At 39.4% G+C, this 20,515-nt stretch overlaps 2 protein-coding genes across 7 annotated transcripts; both read right to left on the bottom strand.

The window, feature by feature from the left end:
• Positions 1–48: 48 nt before the first annotated feature.
• rsph4a (radial spoke head component 4A) lies at positions 49–10,909 on the bottom strand. Its single transcript, XM_026146955.1, has 7 exons — positions 10,698–10,909; positions 6,945–7,167; positions 4,790–5,059; positions 3,840–4,289; positions 3,552–3,696; positions 2,979–3,096; positions 49–2,881 (listed from the first exon to the last, which is right to left on the bottom strand). Exons 1-7 carry the CDS (start codon positions 10,781–10,783, stop codon positions 2,653–2,655), a joined length of 1,521 nt encoding a protein of 506 aa, XP_026002740.1. The 5' UTR covers positions 10,784–10,909; the 3' UTR covers positions 49–2,652.
• A 1,035-nt stretch (positions 10,910–11,944) lies between these two features.
• On the bottom strand, positions 11,945–19,669 carry dohh (deoxyhypusine hydroxylase/monooxygenase). Of its 6 annotated transcripts, none has more exons than XM_026147957.1 (6): positions 19,552–19,669; positions 18,907–19,016; positions 18,208–18,375; positions 16,142–16,218; positions 13,412–13,667; positions 11,945–13,156 (listed from the first exon to the last, which is right to left on the bottom strand). In XM_026147957.1, exons 2-6 carry the CDS (start codon positions 19,010–19,012, stop codon positions 12,846–12,848), a joined length of 918 nt encoding a protein of 305 aa, XP_026003742.1. In that variant the 5' UTR covers positions 19,013–19,016; positions 19,552–19,669; the 3' UTR covers positions 11,945–12,845. The 6 variants fall into 6 exon arrangements, with proteins under 6 accessions (XP_026003742.1, XP_026003739.1, XP_026003740.1 ...); XM_026147954.1 differs by having other exon boundaries at positions 19,521–19,668; XM_026147955.1 differs by having other exon boundaries at positions 18,907–19,013; positions 19,521–19,668.
• Positions 19,670–20,515: the final 846 nt, after the last annotated feature.

Here is a 20,515-nt window from a genome sequence, read left to right as displayed (position 1 = left end):
AAATTCAATTGATTGATTAACAAGATATTCTTAGTGTGTGTTCTTTCCAGAGGCGTAATAGAAAGTCAGCAGCAGGCCTGAATCAAGTATTACAACATTTTATACATTTTCTAAATCATCCAAATTAGTGCAATCCTGTGACAATGTGACACACAGTTTGTACTTCATTCCATGGTTTTGGTGAAGTACAGTTTAAAACAACTGCGCTTAAAACAACTCCAGCAGCTTTAAAGTTTTAGTTTTAAATCAGCGGGATTAGCCATGTTTTCACGGATTTCGATATTTACAGCATGTTTTCATTGTGATATTGTCAAAAAAGGCCATGAGGTTGATAACAAGAGTGAGCCTAAATGCTGAACCAACAAAGAAACTAATGTTTTAGAGTTTATTTTCACACAAAAGAGTTATGGTAAATACAGGGGAACACAGGGTTCTCTTCCAGATCTGGAGAGTGTGTTATGGTATACTGAGGGAAGAGAGGAGAAATTAGGTAAGTCCGGACTGACGGTACATGTTTGAGGCTGATCAGGAGGTTGTACTGACTCTAAGCAGTTTTGGTGACAGTGCATACTCCATGAAATTAAATGCTATTCATTGCAATATACTGGACATTCACTGATAAGATTCAACATACTGTTTTAGAGAGGTTGAGATTAGATGAACATGGTCCTTCATGAATATGAATGTGTGCTCTTGTGTTATTAAAACAAATGTACTTAAATTAATAGTGTCATCTCTACTCTTCGTCTTGCTCGATGCCAGTAATATAAGGGGTGACGGAAGTTACAGCTATCGTTGTAATCACCCTGTCTCTGGTCTTTTAACTCCAACTACCACAAGTTTAAAGGCTGTAGATTGTAGCCATTACTTTAACACTGTATATAAATGTAACAGGGCTCAGTGCTGGTTTTTACAGTTTGAGCTACTTCAAACTTTACTTGGGAATTTCACATTATCATACTAAAAATAGTAGCTAGGTAGTACTGCTGTAATATTTTCATATGCTATGATGATCTTAAAAGAGCAGAGTTAGGGATTAATACAGTGGGTGATCTTGTTCATGAGAACTCTCTTCTTACTTTTAATCAACTGAAAAGCAAGTTTGGTCTGACCAATAAGGATTTTTTGAAGTACTTTCAGGTAAAGCACTATATTACTTCTAAATTGAAGGATTTTAATGGAGGGTTTGGTCTTTCTCCTACAGAATCACTCATGGTAAAAACTACCCAACTAAAATGTATCACTGAAAAGGTTTATAACATTCTCTCTGATCTTAGAATGGATAACTCTAACAAAGTCAAGGGCCAATGGGAATCAGACGTAGGCGTTATAGATGCTGAGGCTTGGGATGAGTTGTGTTGTCGTCCTTTCAAAGCCTTGGCATCTAATTCTATTTGGGAGAGGCAGTTTAAACTTATAAATAGGCTTTATATTACACCCGAGAAGAGACACATTATGTTTCCAGCTTTGCCTAATCTCTGCAACAAATGTCAGTCTGCTGTTGGTTCCTTTTTTCATTGTCTGTGGAGCTGTGCTGTTATTCTACAGTTTTGGAGATCACTCATAGATAAGCTATGTGTTATATTTAATTGCCGACTGCATCTGGGTCCAAGGACTTGCTTGTTAGGACTAAATGATGAGCTACCTGCCGGCTTTCGCAGCAAAGATCTCCTTCACATACTGCTACACTATACGCTCGAAAGTGCATTATGGTACTGTGGATTTCTGATAAGGCTCCATCTATCAACCATTGGCTAGTCTGTGATAAGTATTGTGCCAATGGAAGCCTTCTCTACGGCACTTAAGGACAAACCTTTCCTTTTCTACCGGGACCCTTTTTTGGCCTATCTGGACACTCCTTCTGCTCAGAGGTTGAATTCGGGCTTACGGGATTTAGCCTGGCAACAAAGGGACGATTGTTAACCTTTTTCATTGTTTATTACTATTGCTGTTGGGGTTTTTTTTTCTACCTCCCACGTCCTGCCATACATGTAGATGCATCTTTGTCCTGTGTATGTATATGCTGGTGACTGCTGTTTTCCTGCTTTGCAATTAAAAGTTCAATTAATAAAAAAGAAAAAAAAAAGAAAAAAAAAGAGCGGGATTACATCTAGTCATGCTAGCATTAGCCATGTTAGCATATTACATTCAACTGGGGTTGCCAACTTTTTAACTATCAAATAAGAGACACTCTGGCATACCAGAAGCACAATGCACAGCCAGCTGGGCATAGTGTAAATATGTGCTGTATGTTCATAATCATTATCATATAATAAAAATACAATAAAATGTTGGTATATATTTTAATCAACATCTAATCTAAAACAACAAAGTAAATTATAGCAGAAATCACATGGGTATTTCCTTTGAAAAATAAGCAAAAAATATTCAAATAAAGTACTGTAAACAGGCTAAAGTTACCCAGTTTATTATGCTACGCAGACCAAACAGCACCTTGTTTTTATTTATTACTCCTCTTATGACTGGACACAAGCACTGGTCTGAGTTTTTCCACAACATCTCATTTTGCATCTGCCCTCTAAATATTAAAATGCATTCTCCTAAACTACATTAAAGGTCCACAAGTAAACTAATTTATTTGACACTGGCTTGCATATCTTTTTTCTTTTTAATTTAATGTCAACTTTTTACTCAGTCATCCTCTTCTTCCTCCTCTTCTGTCGCCTCCATTTCCTCTCGGACAGCCTGTTGCTCCTCTAAAGCTTCTTTCAGGGTCTGTTCCTCCTCCAATGATGGGTCCAAGGCCTCTGTGATTTCGGGAACACTAGGATATTCTTTCTGTGGCAGTGGGAGGACAGGTGGGGTATACCCTCCTCCAGTATACTTTAAACCCCATCCAATATATATGTTGTCAAACTTCCTGTATTAAGAGACAGCACATGGTACTTTGTAATTACACCTTCAGGACATTATGATATCATATGTACAAACAAAGGCACTCTGATTTTCTCACTTACTTTCCACAGGCATACGCATATGCGCCTGGCCAGAGGTTAGAACGCAGCACTGCTACTGCATGCTGAGATGTTAGTGTGGAGGACAAACTAAGGCTCCAGGGAGGAGTGTTGAACATTTCTGAGAAAAAACAGACTCAATATAAATAAATAAATAAATATAAACATGTATATGTATATATATGTATATATGTATATATGTATATATATATATATATGGTTATATATATATATACGGTTATATATATATATATATATATACATATATATATATATATATGTATGTATATATATATATATACGGTTATATATATATATATATATATATATATACATACATATGTATATATATACATACATATGTATATATATATATATATATATATATATATATATATATATATATATATATATATATATATATATATATATATATATATATACACATATATATATACATATATACACTCATACATGTATGCTGAATGAAATTTTGGGCAACATTATGACCTTCTCATCAGTGTGAGAAACTAAACTACTGGTTTGCCTGAAAAGTGTCCAAAGTCAAAGACTGACCTGCATCTTGGGAGATAGGTGTAAACATAGGGGGTCCAACCTCTGGCTCTGGCTCATCAGGCTCTTCTTCCTTCTCATCAGCTTCTCCCTCCTCATTAGATTCCTCTCCTGGTTTTACTGCCAAGTTCACCCATGTACAGCGACCCTAAAATCATTTTTTTTTACACATTATTTAAAGGCAATAGAGGCTCCAGCATCACTGCAACCCTGAAGAAGATGGATGGACAAATCCAGACACACTCAATAGGTGAAAGAATGCCCACGAACCTTGTCTGATCAGACCCATACCTGCAGCAAGATGTGTTGAACATGATGCACCCAGTTAGACAAAGACTCAGCCATTTCAGCAGCTGGAATACCCTCAAAGTCTGGATTTGGTTCATAGTTGCTCTGGGATACTTCATCTTCCTCATCACCTTCTTCCTCTAGAACCTGGTAGAAGCCCTGAGGGCTTACTTGTGTGCCAGCAGAGATTCGGGCAATTTGTGCTCGTAAATAGTTAGCTTCATTCCCAGGAAAAGGTGGGTAGCTCACAATTGGGGTGTCCAGCTTCCCAGTGAAAATTTTGCGGATCTGTCGAGCAGCAGTGATCTGTGCAGGACTGACGGAAGGTAACTTTACCCAAGGAAGACCAGGCTCATTGCACACATAGTAAACAAACTTATTAGCACCTGTTCCTGTGGCTTCCTTTGGCACAACTGATGGGGGTTTATAGGTCGACTGAGGAAGTTGATCTATCTGAAAGCAAAAGCACATTTGGACTAAATTAATAATTCACCAATTAATTTTACTTCAATACTTTGTGAAATAATAGGGTGGGGGAGTAGATCCTACCCTTTTCCTCAGCTCCATAATTTCATTTTTACAACTGTTTTTGTATTTTTTTTGATTGTACCATTTTTTTTTTTTATCATTGTATTGTTTGTGATATTACAGTATATAGTATATATTGTATATCATAATAACACAGAGTACTGTGTTAATATGATTCACTGTTGTCTAGTACTGTTATCGTGATAGAGCTCCCCAATATTGAGGAGGTACTTTGTTGTGGAAAACAAAGTAGAGAAGTACCTGGTATCAAAAGTAAATGAAGTTTACGTTGCAATGGAGCAGATGACATGCAAAGGCAGAGGAGTGTAACATCAGTGTAAAAAGTAGGAATGTGTTTTTTTTTACTACTCTTTATTACAAGCATATCTAATTCATTTTCAATACCACACTTTTTACTTCCTCACCTCATTCTCCTGAGTATCAGCCTCTCGCTCCTCTTCTTCAGCTGGTTCATCGATGCTATGGTCGTCCCCTTCAACAACAGCTTCAGCAACAATATAGCTGTTCTCTGTTCCCAAAATTTTGCCCCATAGTCGGCATTGCAACAGCAGCTGTGACTCAACAAGCTGCTTGAGAGCAAGAAAAATTCTCTGCATCTCCTCTCTGCCCAAACCCACTCCAGCCTGCTCCAGGTAGAAGCTCAACTCACTCACATTAGGAAGAGGTGTTTCCACCTAAAAAGACCAATAAGCTGTGTTACACAATACAAATTCAGTTTTATATACTGAACAAGTAATACAAACATAAAGTTCCCAAGAAATTAAAAGAGTTATTAAAGATATAATATAAGAGTCATTGGATTAAATTCAGCTGGAGTACAAAATATCTTACAAATGTGTTAAGTAAAATACTACAGGCAGAAACTCCGTGCTCCACAAAGCCCATACACATACAAAAAAACTATTATTATGACCTATTACTGTCCACAAAGTCAATATCCTGCATAGAAACACTAGGAAGGAGTCTGATGATGTTCACTCTACAGTTTTAACCACCTTGATTAGCACTTGGATTAGCACTTTAGTTTAACACAACTTGTAGCAACTCCTTTCCCCCAATGAAGGATGACACTTTACTGATTAATTTTTAGGTGTAATGGCAATAAATCCTCATTTTCACCATAAGAGCTGGAAATCTGTACACAAAAACAGCATATAAGTTAAAATCCACATTCTTCAATCCCATTGACAGAGGTGTATAAAATCAATCACCTAATGAAGCAGGCTGCCTTTACAGACATTTGGAAAAGAACATCCTTCTAAAGAGCTCATTGAAGCATCAAAAACTAGTGAATGAAGTATTGTTTTTAATGTTTTTAATTTTTATGTATATGGTTCAAATTCTCATGTATTGCAAAATGTCAATTAAAAAGTTATAACTACATATAATGAACTTTATGCATTGCAGGGTTGGAAGGATATTGCCGCTATAGAGAGAAGAGGCTATGTATTTTTTTCTCACCTTCATACAACCTGAGGATTTACTGCAGAAAACGATGTAGCTCAATATTAATATTTTCATTAACAATCTCTAATGGTCAGCATGTCACTGTTGTCTCTAAAAATATGACAAACTAATGCCTCGTTCTCTTCTTTCCTCTGTCTTCTGTCATACACTGACTAGTACTTGGAGTATCACCCATTTGACATCACCAGAACCATCCAACCCCTAGACCAGTGATGACTCTACTTTCTGGGATTTGGAGGCTAGTAAGGAGCTCAGTAAGAAAGGGTGAAGTGGGGCTTCTCCCTAGAGGAGGCCTTAAAAGATCCAGCAGGACAAGTTTCTAGAATCTGAGTTTAGCCCAGAAAAGCTCAGACGCTGGCTGGTTGTACAGGGGTTAAAGAAGAGGCCTCAACAGGAAGTTGCACAGAGGCCGCAGGACATCTGGGCAGATGGAGTGCCCAGCTCTATCAACCTGGACTCCCACAGCTACAAATGCACCAGTCAAAACCTGAATGACCCTGGACATCACAGCTATGAAGAAGCATAGGATAGCACCACATCTTAAAGCTGATGAAAAGTGACAGTTATTCATGTTTTCTACAGTCCAACCTGTACCAAGAACTTCTGATGGTGAGGAAAAAACCTGAAACGGAGCAAGGCAAACACACTTCCCTGGTGAAGTTCAATCGCAGTGAATTATTAGTTATTAATAATCTCTGGCTCTGTTCCACCGCATGTCTTTGATTCCGTCTTCCTCACCTCATCCAAAACCAGTCATGACAGATGGCCATCCCTTCCTGAGCCTGTTTCTGCTCAAGGTTTCTTCCTGTTAAAACTGAGATTTTTCTTCTCACTGTCGCCAAGGCACTTACTCATAGGAGGTCATATGATTGTTGGGGTTTTCTCTTTTTTCTCTGAATTGGTGTAGGATCTACCTTACAATATAAAATGCCTTGAGGCAACTGTTGTTGTGATTTGACACTATATAAATAAAACTGAATTGAACGGATCCACAACCTAACCTCATATCCATCACCTTAGCATTTAACAAAGGGACAGATTGCTGTATATAAAAGTTGTAGAACAAACAGTGTAGGTGTGTGTGGTCAATACCAGTTCCTCCTCGTGATCCACATCTTTTGGCCGAGTAAAGAGCAGGCGCTGTTGCTTAGCCAGCTCCACATCAGCTGTAGTCTCTGGAAGATCTTGCAGAGTGCTCTGCATCTCTTCTAACAAACCCCGTTTTACATCACTGCTTATATCCTCTATCACATCCACTGGATTTTGTGGCTGCTCATCCATCAACTTCGTCAGCAAGCGAGTGAGGTGGTCATAACTAGAACATCAGTTACACAGTTTGGTACATATCAACCTATAAATCTTAGTTGTACATATTAGCACACATATTAATACACAGATGCCATATGGTTCCACAAGACATTTTGTCAAAGGTTTTTCATGAGACTATTCTGTTGTATTGCTGTATTATTTCATCTAAACTGCCTTTTCTTTTTACTGCATCTTTAAATGCTGCAAAATTTGGTCTTGCAACAGTTTTGAAGTTCTCACCTCTAAAGGTGCATTTCCCCTGGCAACTCACATGGGCAGCACAATACTAGTTAACATGCAAAAATTTAGCCAGAATTTAATTAGAGTGAAAAAGAAGCTCTTGTGTCACTAAATAAGTCACAGACACCAGTTCCAGTGGTTGTGGCTCAGGATGCCGTGAGCGTACAGTGGGGCAAAAAAGTATTTAGTCAGCCACCGATTGTGCAAGTTCCCCCACTTAAAATGATGACAGAGGTCAGTAATTTGCACCAGAGGTACACTTCAACTGTGAGAGACAGAATGTGAAAAAAAAATCCATGAATTCACATGGTAGGATTTGTAAAGAATTTATTCGTAAATCAGGGTGGAAAATAAGTATTTGGTCACCTCAAACAAGGAAAATCTCTGGCTCTCACAGACCTGTAACGTCTTCTGTAAGAAGCTTTTCTGTCCCCCACTCGTTACCTGTATGAATGGCACCTGTTTGAACTCATCATCTGTATAAAAGACACCTGTCCACAGCCTCAAACAGTCAGACTCCAAACTCCGCCATGGCCAAGACCAAAGAGCTCTCGAAGGACACCAGGAAAAGTATTGTAGACCTGCACCAGACTGGGAAGAGTGAATCTACAATAGGCAAGCAGCTTGGTGTGAAAAAATCAACTGTGGGAGCAATCATCAGAAAATGGAAGACATACAAGACCACTGATAATCTCCCTCGATCTGGGGCTCCACGCAAGATCTCATCCCGTGGGGTCAAAATGATCATGAGAACGGTGAGCAAAGATCCCAGAACCACACGGGGGGACCTGGTGAATGACCTGCAGAGAGCTGGGACCAAAGTAACAAAGGTCACCATCAGTAACACACTACAACGGCAGGGAATCAAATCCCGCAGTGCCAGACGTGTTCCGCTGCTGAAGCCAGTGCATGTCCAGGCCCGTCTGAAGTTTGCCAGAGAGCACATGGATGATACAGCAGAGGATTGGGAGAATGTCATGTGGTCAGATGAAACCAAAGTAGAACTTTTTGGTATAAACTCAACTCGTCGTGTTTGGAGGAAGAAGAATACCGAGTTGCATCCCAAGAACACCATACCTACTGTGAAGCATGGAGGTGGAAACATCATGCTATGGGGCTGTTTTTCTGCCAAGGGGACAGGACGACTGATCCGTGTTAAGGACAGAATGAATGGGGCCATGTATCGTGAGATTTTGAGCCAAAACCTCCTTCCATCAGTGAGAACTTTGAAGATGAAACGAGGCTGGGTCTTCCAACATGACAATGATCCAAAACACACCGCCCGGGCAACAAAGCAGTGGCTCCGTAAGAAGCATTTGAAAGTCCTGGAGTGGCCTAGCCAGTCTCCAGACCTCAACCCCATAGAAAATCTGTTGAAAGTCCGTGTTGCTCGGCGACAGCCCCAAAACATCACTGCTCTCGAGAAGATCTGCATGGAGGAATGGGCCAAAATACCAGCTACTGTGTGTGCAAACCTGGTAAAGACCTATAGTAAACGTTTGACCTCTGTTATTGCCAACAAAGGTTATGTTACAAAGTATTGAGTTGTATTTTTATTATTGACCAAATACTTATTTTCCACCCTGATTTACGAATAAATTCTTTACAAATCCTACCATGTGGATTCATGGATTTTTTTTTTTCACATTCTGTCTCTCACAGTTGAAGTGTACCTCTGGTGCAAATTACTGACCTCTGTCATCATTTTAGGTGGGGCAACTTGCACAATCGGTGGCTGACTAAATACTTTTTTGCCCCACTGTACATCTACTAATCAGACCACCATCTATGGGGGTTTTATCCCGAGGGATCATCAGAGATCATCAGATGATGGAAAACTGAGACAATATATACACACAGTAAGTAATTAGGGAGGTGGTAAACATCAGGAAAGATAGCTGCAAACAACTCGGAATTAACGAGACAGGAAATAAAGAAATAATACATGAACTAACACACACACATACAGAAACCCAATATGCGTTCAAATAGCCAATTTTGCTTAGGAAGGTTCCTAACTAACAGACGTGATATGGAAGTATCTGCATGGAGGACATAATAGTATTCTTCAAATACTAAGGAAAGAAGCTTCAGTGCTTTAATGCTTGCATCCTCTGCATAGCATACTGGACCATCCTTTATGAAAGGGGAGGAGAAACTGAAGAATGCAGAACGTTATTGTATAATGGCATTACAAATCAAATGATAAAAGTGTGCTTAAGGTTCTTTATAACCAGTATTTATTAGTAATGTTCTTTGCTGTAGAGACAAGGAAAGCGACACTGAACATGATACACATAACACTAGAGACTATCAAAATAAAACTGCAAACAGACAGAGGCCAGACACAGGAAGACAAGGGAAACAAACAGAGACAAGACTGACTAAATAAAGGGAATGCAGGGAGGCGACACAGAGACAAGACTAGGAAGACAAACACAAAGAAAGTGAAGACAGAGAGAGAGAGCAAGAGAGAGAATGACAGGGAAAGAGGGAGAGAGACATGGAGACAAGACAGAGACAAAAACTTGACATTCGCAACCAGACATAACATGCTACACATAGGGGATTGCTGGGGAGGATCCACAGAGACCAAGTCAAACAGGACACGGAAGGAAACGAAACTCAGTGAAATCAGAATGAACTAGATCTAGGGGTTATACAGCTATGGATATCATTACAAAATCTTATCCATAGCCCGATAATGCCCTGGTGCCAATACAGCTTTAACATGTTTCAAACATTTTTGCATATATGTTAATAGTTACATTTGGATCACAGATCAAATAACATCGAATTAAGCAAAGGAGTTATAAAGAAAGGGAGAATGTTGAAATTCAGTGAATGTCTCTATTTAGGAAAGTTTATTCATGCTTATTGCATTGTACAGCTAACTTTTCAAAAATGGAGGTACTGGTCTTGTAGTGTGGAGGCAAAGCTATGGAATCACAAAACATAATGATACGATTTGGTGTAAATATCATATTATATTTTAAATGTGTTCATTATTATAACTTAGATTACATCAGCAAGGAAGCTGATTAAATATTGACCGATAACGTATTGCGAATGGGTGGGATTAAATAAGTGTGCACTTCTTCCCACTGCTTTCGATATGTAACTGAATCAGAACCGGTGAAGCAATGTTGAAATGTATTGGCTTTATTTTGTATAGCTTTTTTTTCTTTTCTAAATGAACTTGTGCACATTGTTTACATGATTGAAATAAATTAACAAACAGACAAGTAGGTCATGAGAGCATCAGATACTAACTAGTACTATAAAAAGGTAACTTACAGGTTCAGGTTGCTCTTTGTGCTGTTTTTCAACATATAAGACTTGAACGCGGCAGCTGACTGTACTCTCTCCTCTTTTCCGTCCATCGTTCGTCAACTACGTCTGAGGTATGGACAGAGTAACGGTTTATACAAGCGTGGAAAAGACTTCCAAAATTTCGTCTTACCGCTTTCTCAATGTACCGCCGTATACAGACTCCAAGGGTTGCTATAGTTACTGTAACGGTGGCGCTCGCTAACAGAGGGCTCTGGTTGCTAGGCTCGCGGATGCACCCTGGCGGTTAGTGATGTGCGACACCACTGCTTGCCTTTGCTATCCGATACCAGGATGTGTTTGGAAAATTAAAACTATACCGTCATAATGAATACAAGACATCATACTTCTTGTTATTATTGTTTAATTAATAAGAATTATTAAAAAGAATTTTTTTAAAAACCACTGAAAGATCAATACGTACATTTTAAAATATTTAACTAACAATCAAAAACAAATGTGCCCGACTGAATATAAAACATTATATAAACATTTTATAGATACATTATATTATCTATTTTATGTATAAAATATTTTGAGTTGTATTTTTATTTTTTAAAGCCTAAATGGCTGTTTTACTGCAAGTATATGGTCTATTCTAATACACCTAGTCTATATAATCCACTTTAAATCTCGACAATTTGGACAAATTGGATTCTGTAGTTTTAAGGATGCAGGGAATTTCCATTAATTAAACATCAACACAAATCTACACCTAGACATAAATCACTTTCCAAAATTCAGCAACAGTGGTACAAGTTGCCAACAACTCACATTTGTCCTTTTGTACCTGGATAGTGTTCACCTGCAGCACCAAAGGGCTTTGTGAGAAATGCCTGCCTTGCAGTCTCTGCTCTTATTCATCCCAGGGATGTTCGATTGGGTTGAAATAGGGACTCTGTGCAGGTGAAGTTCTTACACACCAAACTCACTCATACATGTCTTAATAGACCTACTCTGGACTACGCTGACAGGCGTGATAATAAGGATTCTTTATTTGGCATGAAGTCTGTACTTTATTGCTTACTTACTGATGCTTACAAATAAAGCTTTAATTATCTGATGTGCAAAACCACAAGCAGTTATGAGAATTTGAGTTGTAGGACTTGAGGGAAGAAGGTCTTCGTGAAACTCAGGAGAGACATTAGTATGTAAGATCATTTTAATTTTATACAGTTGACTGTAAATAACAAAAAAATTTACATTTAAACTGCAAGCTGTGCTCCATGGTAATTTAGGAGCAAAGTACCAAGAGAAGCACGACAAATCAAGGTCTACGTCACACCACGAATGCTTGTAGCAGACAGTTTAAAATGAGAAGTTTGCATCAAACTGTAGAAGCACAATGCAGGATGAATTCAGATTGAGCAGAGGGTCCTTACTCAATAAAATAGAGGGTCCGGAGGGTTCGCTCTCTCTTTGCCACGCTTTTCTGCCCCATTTTCTTGTTTTGCCTTCTCTTCTGTGTTGTTTTGTCTTTTGCACGTGAATATGTGGAAGGCTCTATAGCCTGGGGTTGCACTGCTTTGTGTTGTCCTGCTGTTCTGTTGGTTGTGACAGTCTGTTTTATCGTTTATATGACTCCATTCAATAAACAAACTCTGCTCTTTTCCAGATGATCTTTTTGAGTGGGCTGATTTTTAGTTGGACATAAAAAAAACTCAATATGCAAGCTGGATAGAGTTGATTACTTTGGCTTTAAAATTTAGGACCCAACAAACCACACTCATTCATCTCCTGATCACCAGTCTGTTTCTGGTGCCATACAACAGAGGCTGGCTGGTTGTTATAGCAGTCCTTCTTTACTCACTCCATTGCTTCTGTGCACGTCTCCCAATGTTGCTGTTGGCTGGGCAGCTTCTCCTCCATATTTGTACTTGGGGATGATTTGAAGGAGCAGCTGAATGATGGGGCAAGAGCAGCAGCTGGTCAAAGGCACAGGCTATTAGGGTGGATGACCCTATATTATCCATGTTCCACCCTTTGTTTTTTTAAATATATTTGGTTTTCAACTTAGCTATATTGAAGTAAAGAAAATATTACTGTTAGCAACAAATTGTGTTTAATTACCTTTAAACACAAGGTGACCTCAGTACTGACCTAAATAATTAAAAATTAACCCTGTAACCTGACCAATCCATCTGCATACTGGAACTGTCCACTGTTTTCATACTCCAGCATGTCAAGTGCAACCTCACAGCTCTCCTTGACAACACGCTCTTGGTCTTCACGGTAACGCTGCAGCACGGCCAGACACTCGTCTTTGCCAATTGAGCCTAGAGCCTCCGCTGCCTCGTGCCGGACCATGGGGTTCTCGTTGGAACGCTCCAAAGCTGCACGGAGGGCTGGGACTGCTGCTGGATGCTGCATCTGCCCCAGAACATAGCCAATCTCATGACGGAACAGAGCACTGGAGCATTGCAGGCCTGGAGGCAAACAGAATCGGATGCACATATTAATTTCCATCTGCGTAGTTCTACATACTTATTTTTATACTTCACAAGGATTTACAGTTACTGACTTTCATATATGCATATATTTTATTAGGTGCTCAGTAACGACATCTTCAAGTTCCTTGAGTGTTCTAGAACCATAGTTTGCATGTAGTATTATCAGATTAACGATGACTGCTGAGTGAAATAAATGTTCACATAATTGTTTACCATAAAGTTGGACCTTACCGTCTCCTAGTGCCAACACAGCCTCCTCAGTGCCAAGGTTACGCAGGGCAAACATGGCACGGTAGCGGTCAAAGAGTGGCAGGCTTTCATCCAGCAGTGCGGAGCGCAGCTCTGGCACGCTCTTCCTTGCTGCTGGAGGGGCTGGGTCTACAGAGCAGTAGGGGTTTTTATCTGCGTGTCCGTCCTGCAACGTTTTCTCTCCTCCACTCTGAAGCCATTCTAGCCGTCGAACAGCCAGTTGACATGTCTCTGCAACCTGTATAGATTGTCAACTTTTATGTCATTTTCTGTATCAACCGAGTGTTAATAATTGAGAGTGCAAGCTGCAATTTTAGTTGTGGTTTCAAGTATCAAGAGTAACTGAAATTATCACCAAATGTAAACCTCAAAAAATAATAAATGGCATTTGTTTATAAATAAAAATATGTCCAATTATGAAGTTAAAACACTGAAATACTGAGGCAAATGAGATTATATACTGGGAAAGTCAGTGGTTCAGTCCAGGCCTATGAGATCATAGGTGTGAGTTAACTGTCAAGTGTGTGACTGTGCTAAATAAAGCACAGTTGTATGAAGCATGCTAAATGACATATCAGACTTGAATTCTTCCAAAAGTTGAAGTCATATTTACTTTGTCTCTGCTTAGCGTCTCTTCAAGTTCCTCTGACTTACATATTTAATGTTTCTGACAAACAAAGAAACAACATGAGATGATGAGTATATGAGGACCATTATGACTGTATTTTAACCAGTCAATTTCAAACTGCTGCTCTGCTCACATTCAGTTTTTATGACCGTAACATGGTATGTATACCCTCTGAAAATTAGCAAGATTTTGTTACCACTCACTTAGAACTCACCAAATCAAATGGTGGAGAGTCCCAGGTATTTAAACCCTAGTGGGGGTTGTGCCTTAATGTGGCCATTATGCTCACCATGTCTCACACTGACTTTCGTTGTGACAAAACCTGGCACATTGTGCTGCGACCACCACAAGAAAGTTTTTCCTTCCCACTGTTGCCAAAGCGCTTTCTCATAGGAGGTGATATGATTGCTGGGGTTTTGAATTGAATTGATAAGACAGCTGCAGGGAGTTTATAGATACACCAAGAGTAAAAACCAGTAGACCAGAAAATTCACACTGAATGTTGAATGTTAGCAATTTGAAGGAGTGAAATAAACCAGGAGTAAATGGAACACAGTTTTAGTTACCCTTGTAAACTACTGCTATAACTCCAACACGGCTTGAGCACCTCTGGGAATTTAAGTATTGGGTGGACAAAGTTCCACAGTCCCACATTTTAAGGAAAGTTTCACCAATACAGGAAATGATTGATACAGGTGACAATATTGTTAAGTATATATGATTAATTAGATAAAGTTCTACTGGAAAAACTGGCAATAATTGAAGCAGAGAGCAATAATTTTAGTAAGCTTGCATGTGCAAAGATGATCGATGGGATTGTTCCCATCTGTGTCTTACAATCTGAGGAAATGGTAAAGTGGGGGTGGTTGACCTTGAAAATGGGTAAACAGACATGGGTATCACACTGGTATTGTTGTAAATGTTGCCTAGTAGCAATGGTACGAAAACAGCTGTCTCTGTAATAGAGTGGGAGTGAACAGGATTTATGCTGTAAAGACCACAAGAGTGAAGGGTTAGTTCAATGCCTGTGGACAGATTGTGTGAATCCCAGTGGTTTCGGTGAAGGCAATTTCGCTTGAAAAAGTTCAAAGCAGTTGAGGAATGACAGGTTGTAGTACACAAAGGGAATGTCTTTATTAATGCATTAGCTCTTAAACCAGATGTGCCATTGAACTCTAAATAGCTGAACTTTACATTACTAAATAAAAGGGGGTATGACAGCAAGTCAGAGGTGACAGATTGCTTTCCAGTGGCTGCCCACGAGGTGTATAAAGCCTTGCTTGAGGTTCTCTGACAATATATTAAGTCATTAGTGCCAAGACAGACAACTATTGCAGAGACTTTGTGGTCTTAATGTCCTTCATGTGGGCACCGCCATGTGTCAGACCATAGAGCGATCAACAACAAGCACCAGAATTAAAAGGACGCTCAAGGTGGTGGCAGATGGTGAGCAGTTAGGGGGCACAGTAGCATGTCATCAATCAGATGCAGCAGTAGGAGCAGTAACAGCAGCAGAAATAGAGGTGGCAGTGGCAGCAGCAGTACCCAACAAGACAAGCGCTGATCCCCAACTTACAAGACGGAGTCTTGGATATCATCTTGTAACACTGAGTATACCAGCAGACAATGTCAGAGCAGCAAGCAGTTAATAAACAGGCTAAAAAAATAAATAATAATAATAATGATAATATTTTAAAAAGGCTAGCAAGGAAAACCACACTTCAGGGATGGATTGGAATGCAGTGGTGACACTATAGAGTTGAAGATGTCAAAGTAGAGGGCATAGTTTCTGTACCACCAAAGATTTAATACACTTAGTAAAAGGTTTTAGGAAAAAACTTTAAAAGGCAGCAGGAAACATCAAGAGCAGCCTGAAAGATGGCCGTTAGGAGGTGATGTGACAGTAAAGGCATGACAACAACCAGTCAATTCAAATACAACAGTCAATCAAGTTTTTCAGTTACTTTCAAAATTAATTAATATCCTGTTAAATTAGTCCAAGCCTAAATTGTAGGTCTGTTCTGTAGCAGGTAAAATGGAAATCAAGTTGAAAGTTGCAGGCAAGTTTTGTGATATGCTCTTACCTCAATGACAGGATCCTGACTGTACTCTTTCAGTAGGTTCAAAACCACAGAATCACCAATTGCCCCCAGAGCTTCCCCTACAAGTACACAGAGATAGCAGTCAGACTTCAAAACTGCACCGCTGTTTCCAGCTTTCATTTGTTTTTGCATCCTGCAAGTCTCAAAATATTTTCTGAAAAGCATCCATCATGCTTACGCCAGGAAAGTATTGTGAGTTTGCATACACATGTATGTAAACTTATACTTTTCTACACAAACTTATGTTTAGCAGAAAGAGAGTGGTTAAATATTAGCTCACTAACAGTCCCTCATGCCAAATGCACATTCTCAGTTTCTTTCAGTTCAACATGACCTTCTTTAGGGACAATTCTGTCAAAGTGTGGCCTTTTCGCAAGGCACCTAGTGCTCCTTACAAAGACCACTAAAGCATTTTAATGTGGGGGCAGTATATTTGGCTACTCATTTTAGTATTTATTGTTTTGGCAGTCCTTGATATCATTCAGATGCCATGATTGTGTACTGCAGTGGATGGAATTCCAGCTCCACTGTCTGCATAAATGGTCCTTGTGGTGCTCTAGAGACCAGAGCAAGCTAGGGAGAGGATTGCATCTCTCAAACCAGAACCTGCAGTACATGAAACTGGTCTACATGTCATTACTCCATCTCCACAAGGCTGCAGCACAAAAAAAACAACAACGTTGTTACCAGCCCAAAATGGCAAAGCTTCAGACTCAATTGACAAGCAGCTGATTATACGATTATACTGCTTTTTGTCACAAAGTACTTAGCAAAGATAAGATTTGTGAAGGAGCAACTAAATTATATTATTTACCGTAATTGTCGGGCTATAAGCCGCTACTTTTTGCACAAGCTTTGAACCCTGCGGCTTTTAGTCAGGTGCGGCTTTTCTATAGATTGTCCATGATTTTTGTGATATCGTAAGACGATTTGTTTTGTTTGTTCCGCTGTTGTACGGCACTACGTTGCCTGGCGGAAGGATCGGGGTTCAAGAGTGGTATGTTGGTCACATGTCCATCCGCCAGGCAACATAGTGCCGTACAAGTAGCGCGAAAAACAAACTTCAAAGTAGCGCTACGCGTTCAGCGGGAGTCGTGGATGACGAGCGGCGATAAACTTGCGAAAAGCAAGTTGTATTATTAAATCAGTTGGCTGCTGGACTGCTGCATGATGGAGAGGAGGACACCGCCACGGCCCTTCAGAGGGTGTTCGACTCTGACACTGACAATGAGGATTATCTTTGGTTTTGAAAGTGACAACGAAGGAGAGAAGCGGAGAGTGGATGACGAAGCCATCCTGAGCCTGTTCGTTTCCGACACTGGAGAAGAGGACTTTGGTGGTTTTAGTGCGCAGGAAGATGGTGGTGAATGACTGACTTTTCTTCTTGTTAAAGCCGTGTCACTGCACCTGAGCCTAAAAGGTAGTCTGAATCTATTTTTCTGGTGTGCTGTAGGTTACTGTTATGTACTACATTTGTTACTCATTTATGAAGCACAGCACATGTGCAAATATGTACCCATAACTTGATTTTCAAAATATTAATAAAAGTGATGTCTCCAAACAGCCATCTCTTTCCTGACAATTCGCTTTGTGCATATTCTCTTACATATGATAAGTCAATATTGAAACACCTGCGGCTTTTGGTCAGGTGCGGCTAATGTATGTACAAAACAGGATTTTCCCCTGATTTTAGCTTGTGCGGCTAATATTCAGGTGCGCTTTGTAGTCCGGGAAATACGGTAATTGTTTAATTATACCACCTTACCTAAATTACTGTTAGGAAAAAAAATTGATGACACAAGAGAGTAGCTCATTTTCTACTTTTCTGCTACTCTAGGTATTTTACACAGTGCACGTGCGTCTGTATTGCGCGTGTGTTGTAAATACAAAAAGCAGATTAATTGGGAACTTCTGTACTTAGTGCAGCAACAAATGAACACTTGGACACGCACCATCTGTGCAGAGCACAGAGCTTACATAAAACATACTCTGTCAAAATACTTGTGTTGGTAGTACACAGACTCCTCAACCTCATCAAGCATGCTTACCTGCTTCATGCCTAACCATTGGCTCCTGCTGTTTATCTTTGAGAACAGCAGTCAAAGTAGGAATGGCCCGTTTGTCCTGCATCTGTCCCAGGCAGTAAGCCAACTCATGCTTCAGCAGGGCTGATTCATCAGCGAAGGCTTTGCTGATCCATTCTATAGCTTCAGCACCTGACACACACAGATGACACCCTGAATTAGTTCACCCAAAAATCACTACAGGCATTCAGTCACAGCAAATATATTGCAACAATATGCAACAGCTGTGCTGTGATTTCAGTTTACATTAAAAAAAGATCTCTCAGAGAAAAAGAAAAAACTGAATGTCTTGTCTTTCAAACAGTACAGTGCTGCTTTCTGTGATTGAGCCAACCAGACGACGAGGAAAAGACTGGAGGCTGCAAGTCTGAGAACAAGACGTTATTGCAAAGTTTAGGGATTTAAAGATTACTTTTTTCATGTGAGTTTTGTTGGAAAACATAGGGGCTACTAAAATATAGTGAAAGGACAGAAACAACCACAACTACATTTGAAAAAAAAGAAAAAAGAAGAAACTGAATGTGTGGGGTGAGTCCCACCCCTACAAACCAATGTTGGAGTCCTAAATACTACTGCAAATCTTGAGTACTGTTACTTAGCTGAGTGCTTTTGTCATTTATCCAGTTTTTGAAAATAAAAAACTCTGTGATCCTGGTGTTTTACCTCCCAGGTTCCTCAGGGTAAATAAAGCTCTGAACCGCTTGGTCAGGTCCTGTCTCGGGTCCACCAGATGCTGTCCTATTGATGCAACGTTCTCGACAGTAGCCATGCTGCTGGAAAGAGAGCAACACACTTATGACTCTTGGACCTGTAAACTTAGAGCAATGTGAAAGCATTTTTGTCTTACTAATATTCAAGTCTTATTTATCTTATTTATGCTAAAAATCTAAAACTGCTAGGTGAGAACAAAACGGTTATATAGACTATAACCGAGACATATGAGGATTTTGACTAAATACCTCGAGTCCAGGCCAATATTAAAACCAGCTGCGGAGGATATAGTATTTAGATATCGTTTCTGTCCACGGCCCGCAGCTAACTCTGTACTTTATATGATTATTGATCTTTTTCACGCTTCTCTCCTTCCTGGTGAACACCGCTGTCACTTCACTACATTCCGGTGTCTCGCGCCTGAGTCGGGAGCACGCGCTGAGCACACCGGCTTCCACAAATAAACCATCGCCTATCATTGGCTGAACTCTTTCACAACTACCTCACACGGTATTCACTAACTCCACCACACAACGGTGCTCAGTGTAACCATTGTCTAAACATACCAAGCTTCAGTATGTACAGCGTTTCACACACCTCCGTCACGGTCCCCACAGCACAATCCACGGACAGTCGCAGGAAGCGGTTGTGTCCTTCTTCTTTTTTGTTATTTTTGCAGGTGGTTGGAAAACTACGAAATTGTGTTTTGCCGCCACCAGCTGGTATGGAGTGTAGACTCAAATGTCGCTCCAAAAACAAAAAAAACAGGGCTATTTAAGAACATAAACCACACACCTTTACAATATTTGGAATGGAGGTAGCAATAGAAAAAAAAATCTAATAATGTTGTGTGTGTAACTTTTTTCTTTAGTCGGACAGATAAAGTAAAAAAAAGAAGCTCATGCTATACAAGTGTAGCACAATTTACAGACAGTTGTACGGTTATTACTACTGTGAGGTTATGTCCTTCAAGTAAAAACGAGTACTTATTCACCTCAGTGTTCTAGAGGGGGTTATTGGGGGCTATTTCCCTTGGAAATTTCACCTGATAGTCAAGGAATTTAAATAAAATAGAGTAAATTTATAATTAGTCAGTTTGCTGATAATATGCCTTTGTTGTTGTTGTTTTCATTTTTTTTTTGTAAAAGAACTTATGATCTCTAAAGGAACAAAATTAATTTTTCTCAAACGCATCTGGTCTGATTGTAAATGTTATGATATGTCAGATTTTAGCAATCTGCAATCTTGATTTAAATACTTTAATAAAGTATAAAGTATATCAAAATAATAAAATGATTTGTTGTTGAAAGGAACATTTGAATACCACTCCTAGATTTCCTATTTAAGCGATTTGAAATTGAGGTTGACTCATGTAATTTTTTTGTACTTCTGAATGTGAAACTGGTGATCATCTCTGTTTCAAATTGTCCTCATGTGAGTTTATTTTGGTCAGACATTTACAGTTGACTCTATCTGAAAATAGTCAACATTTCCATGCTTACTTATTGTTTCTTTTATGAGTGGGTTGAACAACAAAATTTCTGATATTGTTAATCTAATT

The sequence above is a fragment of the Astatotilapia calliptera genome, chromosome 17, assembly GCF_900246225.1.
Source record: "Astatotilapia calliptera chromosome 17, fAstCal1.2, whole genome shotgun sequence".
In the NCBI taxonomy this organism is placed as follows: domain Eukaryota; kingdom Metazoa; phylum Chordata; class Actinopteri; order Cichliformes; family Cichlidae; genus Astatotilapia; species Astatotilapia calliptera.
This window is presented reverse-complemented; position numbering and strand designations above follow the sequence as displayed.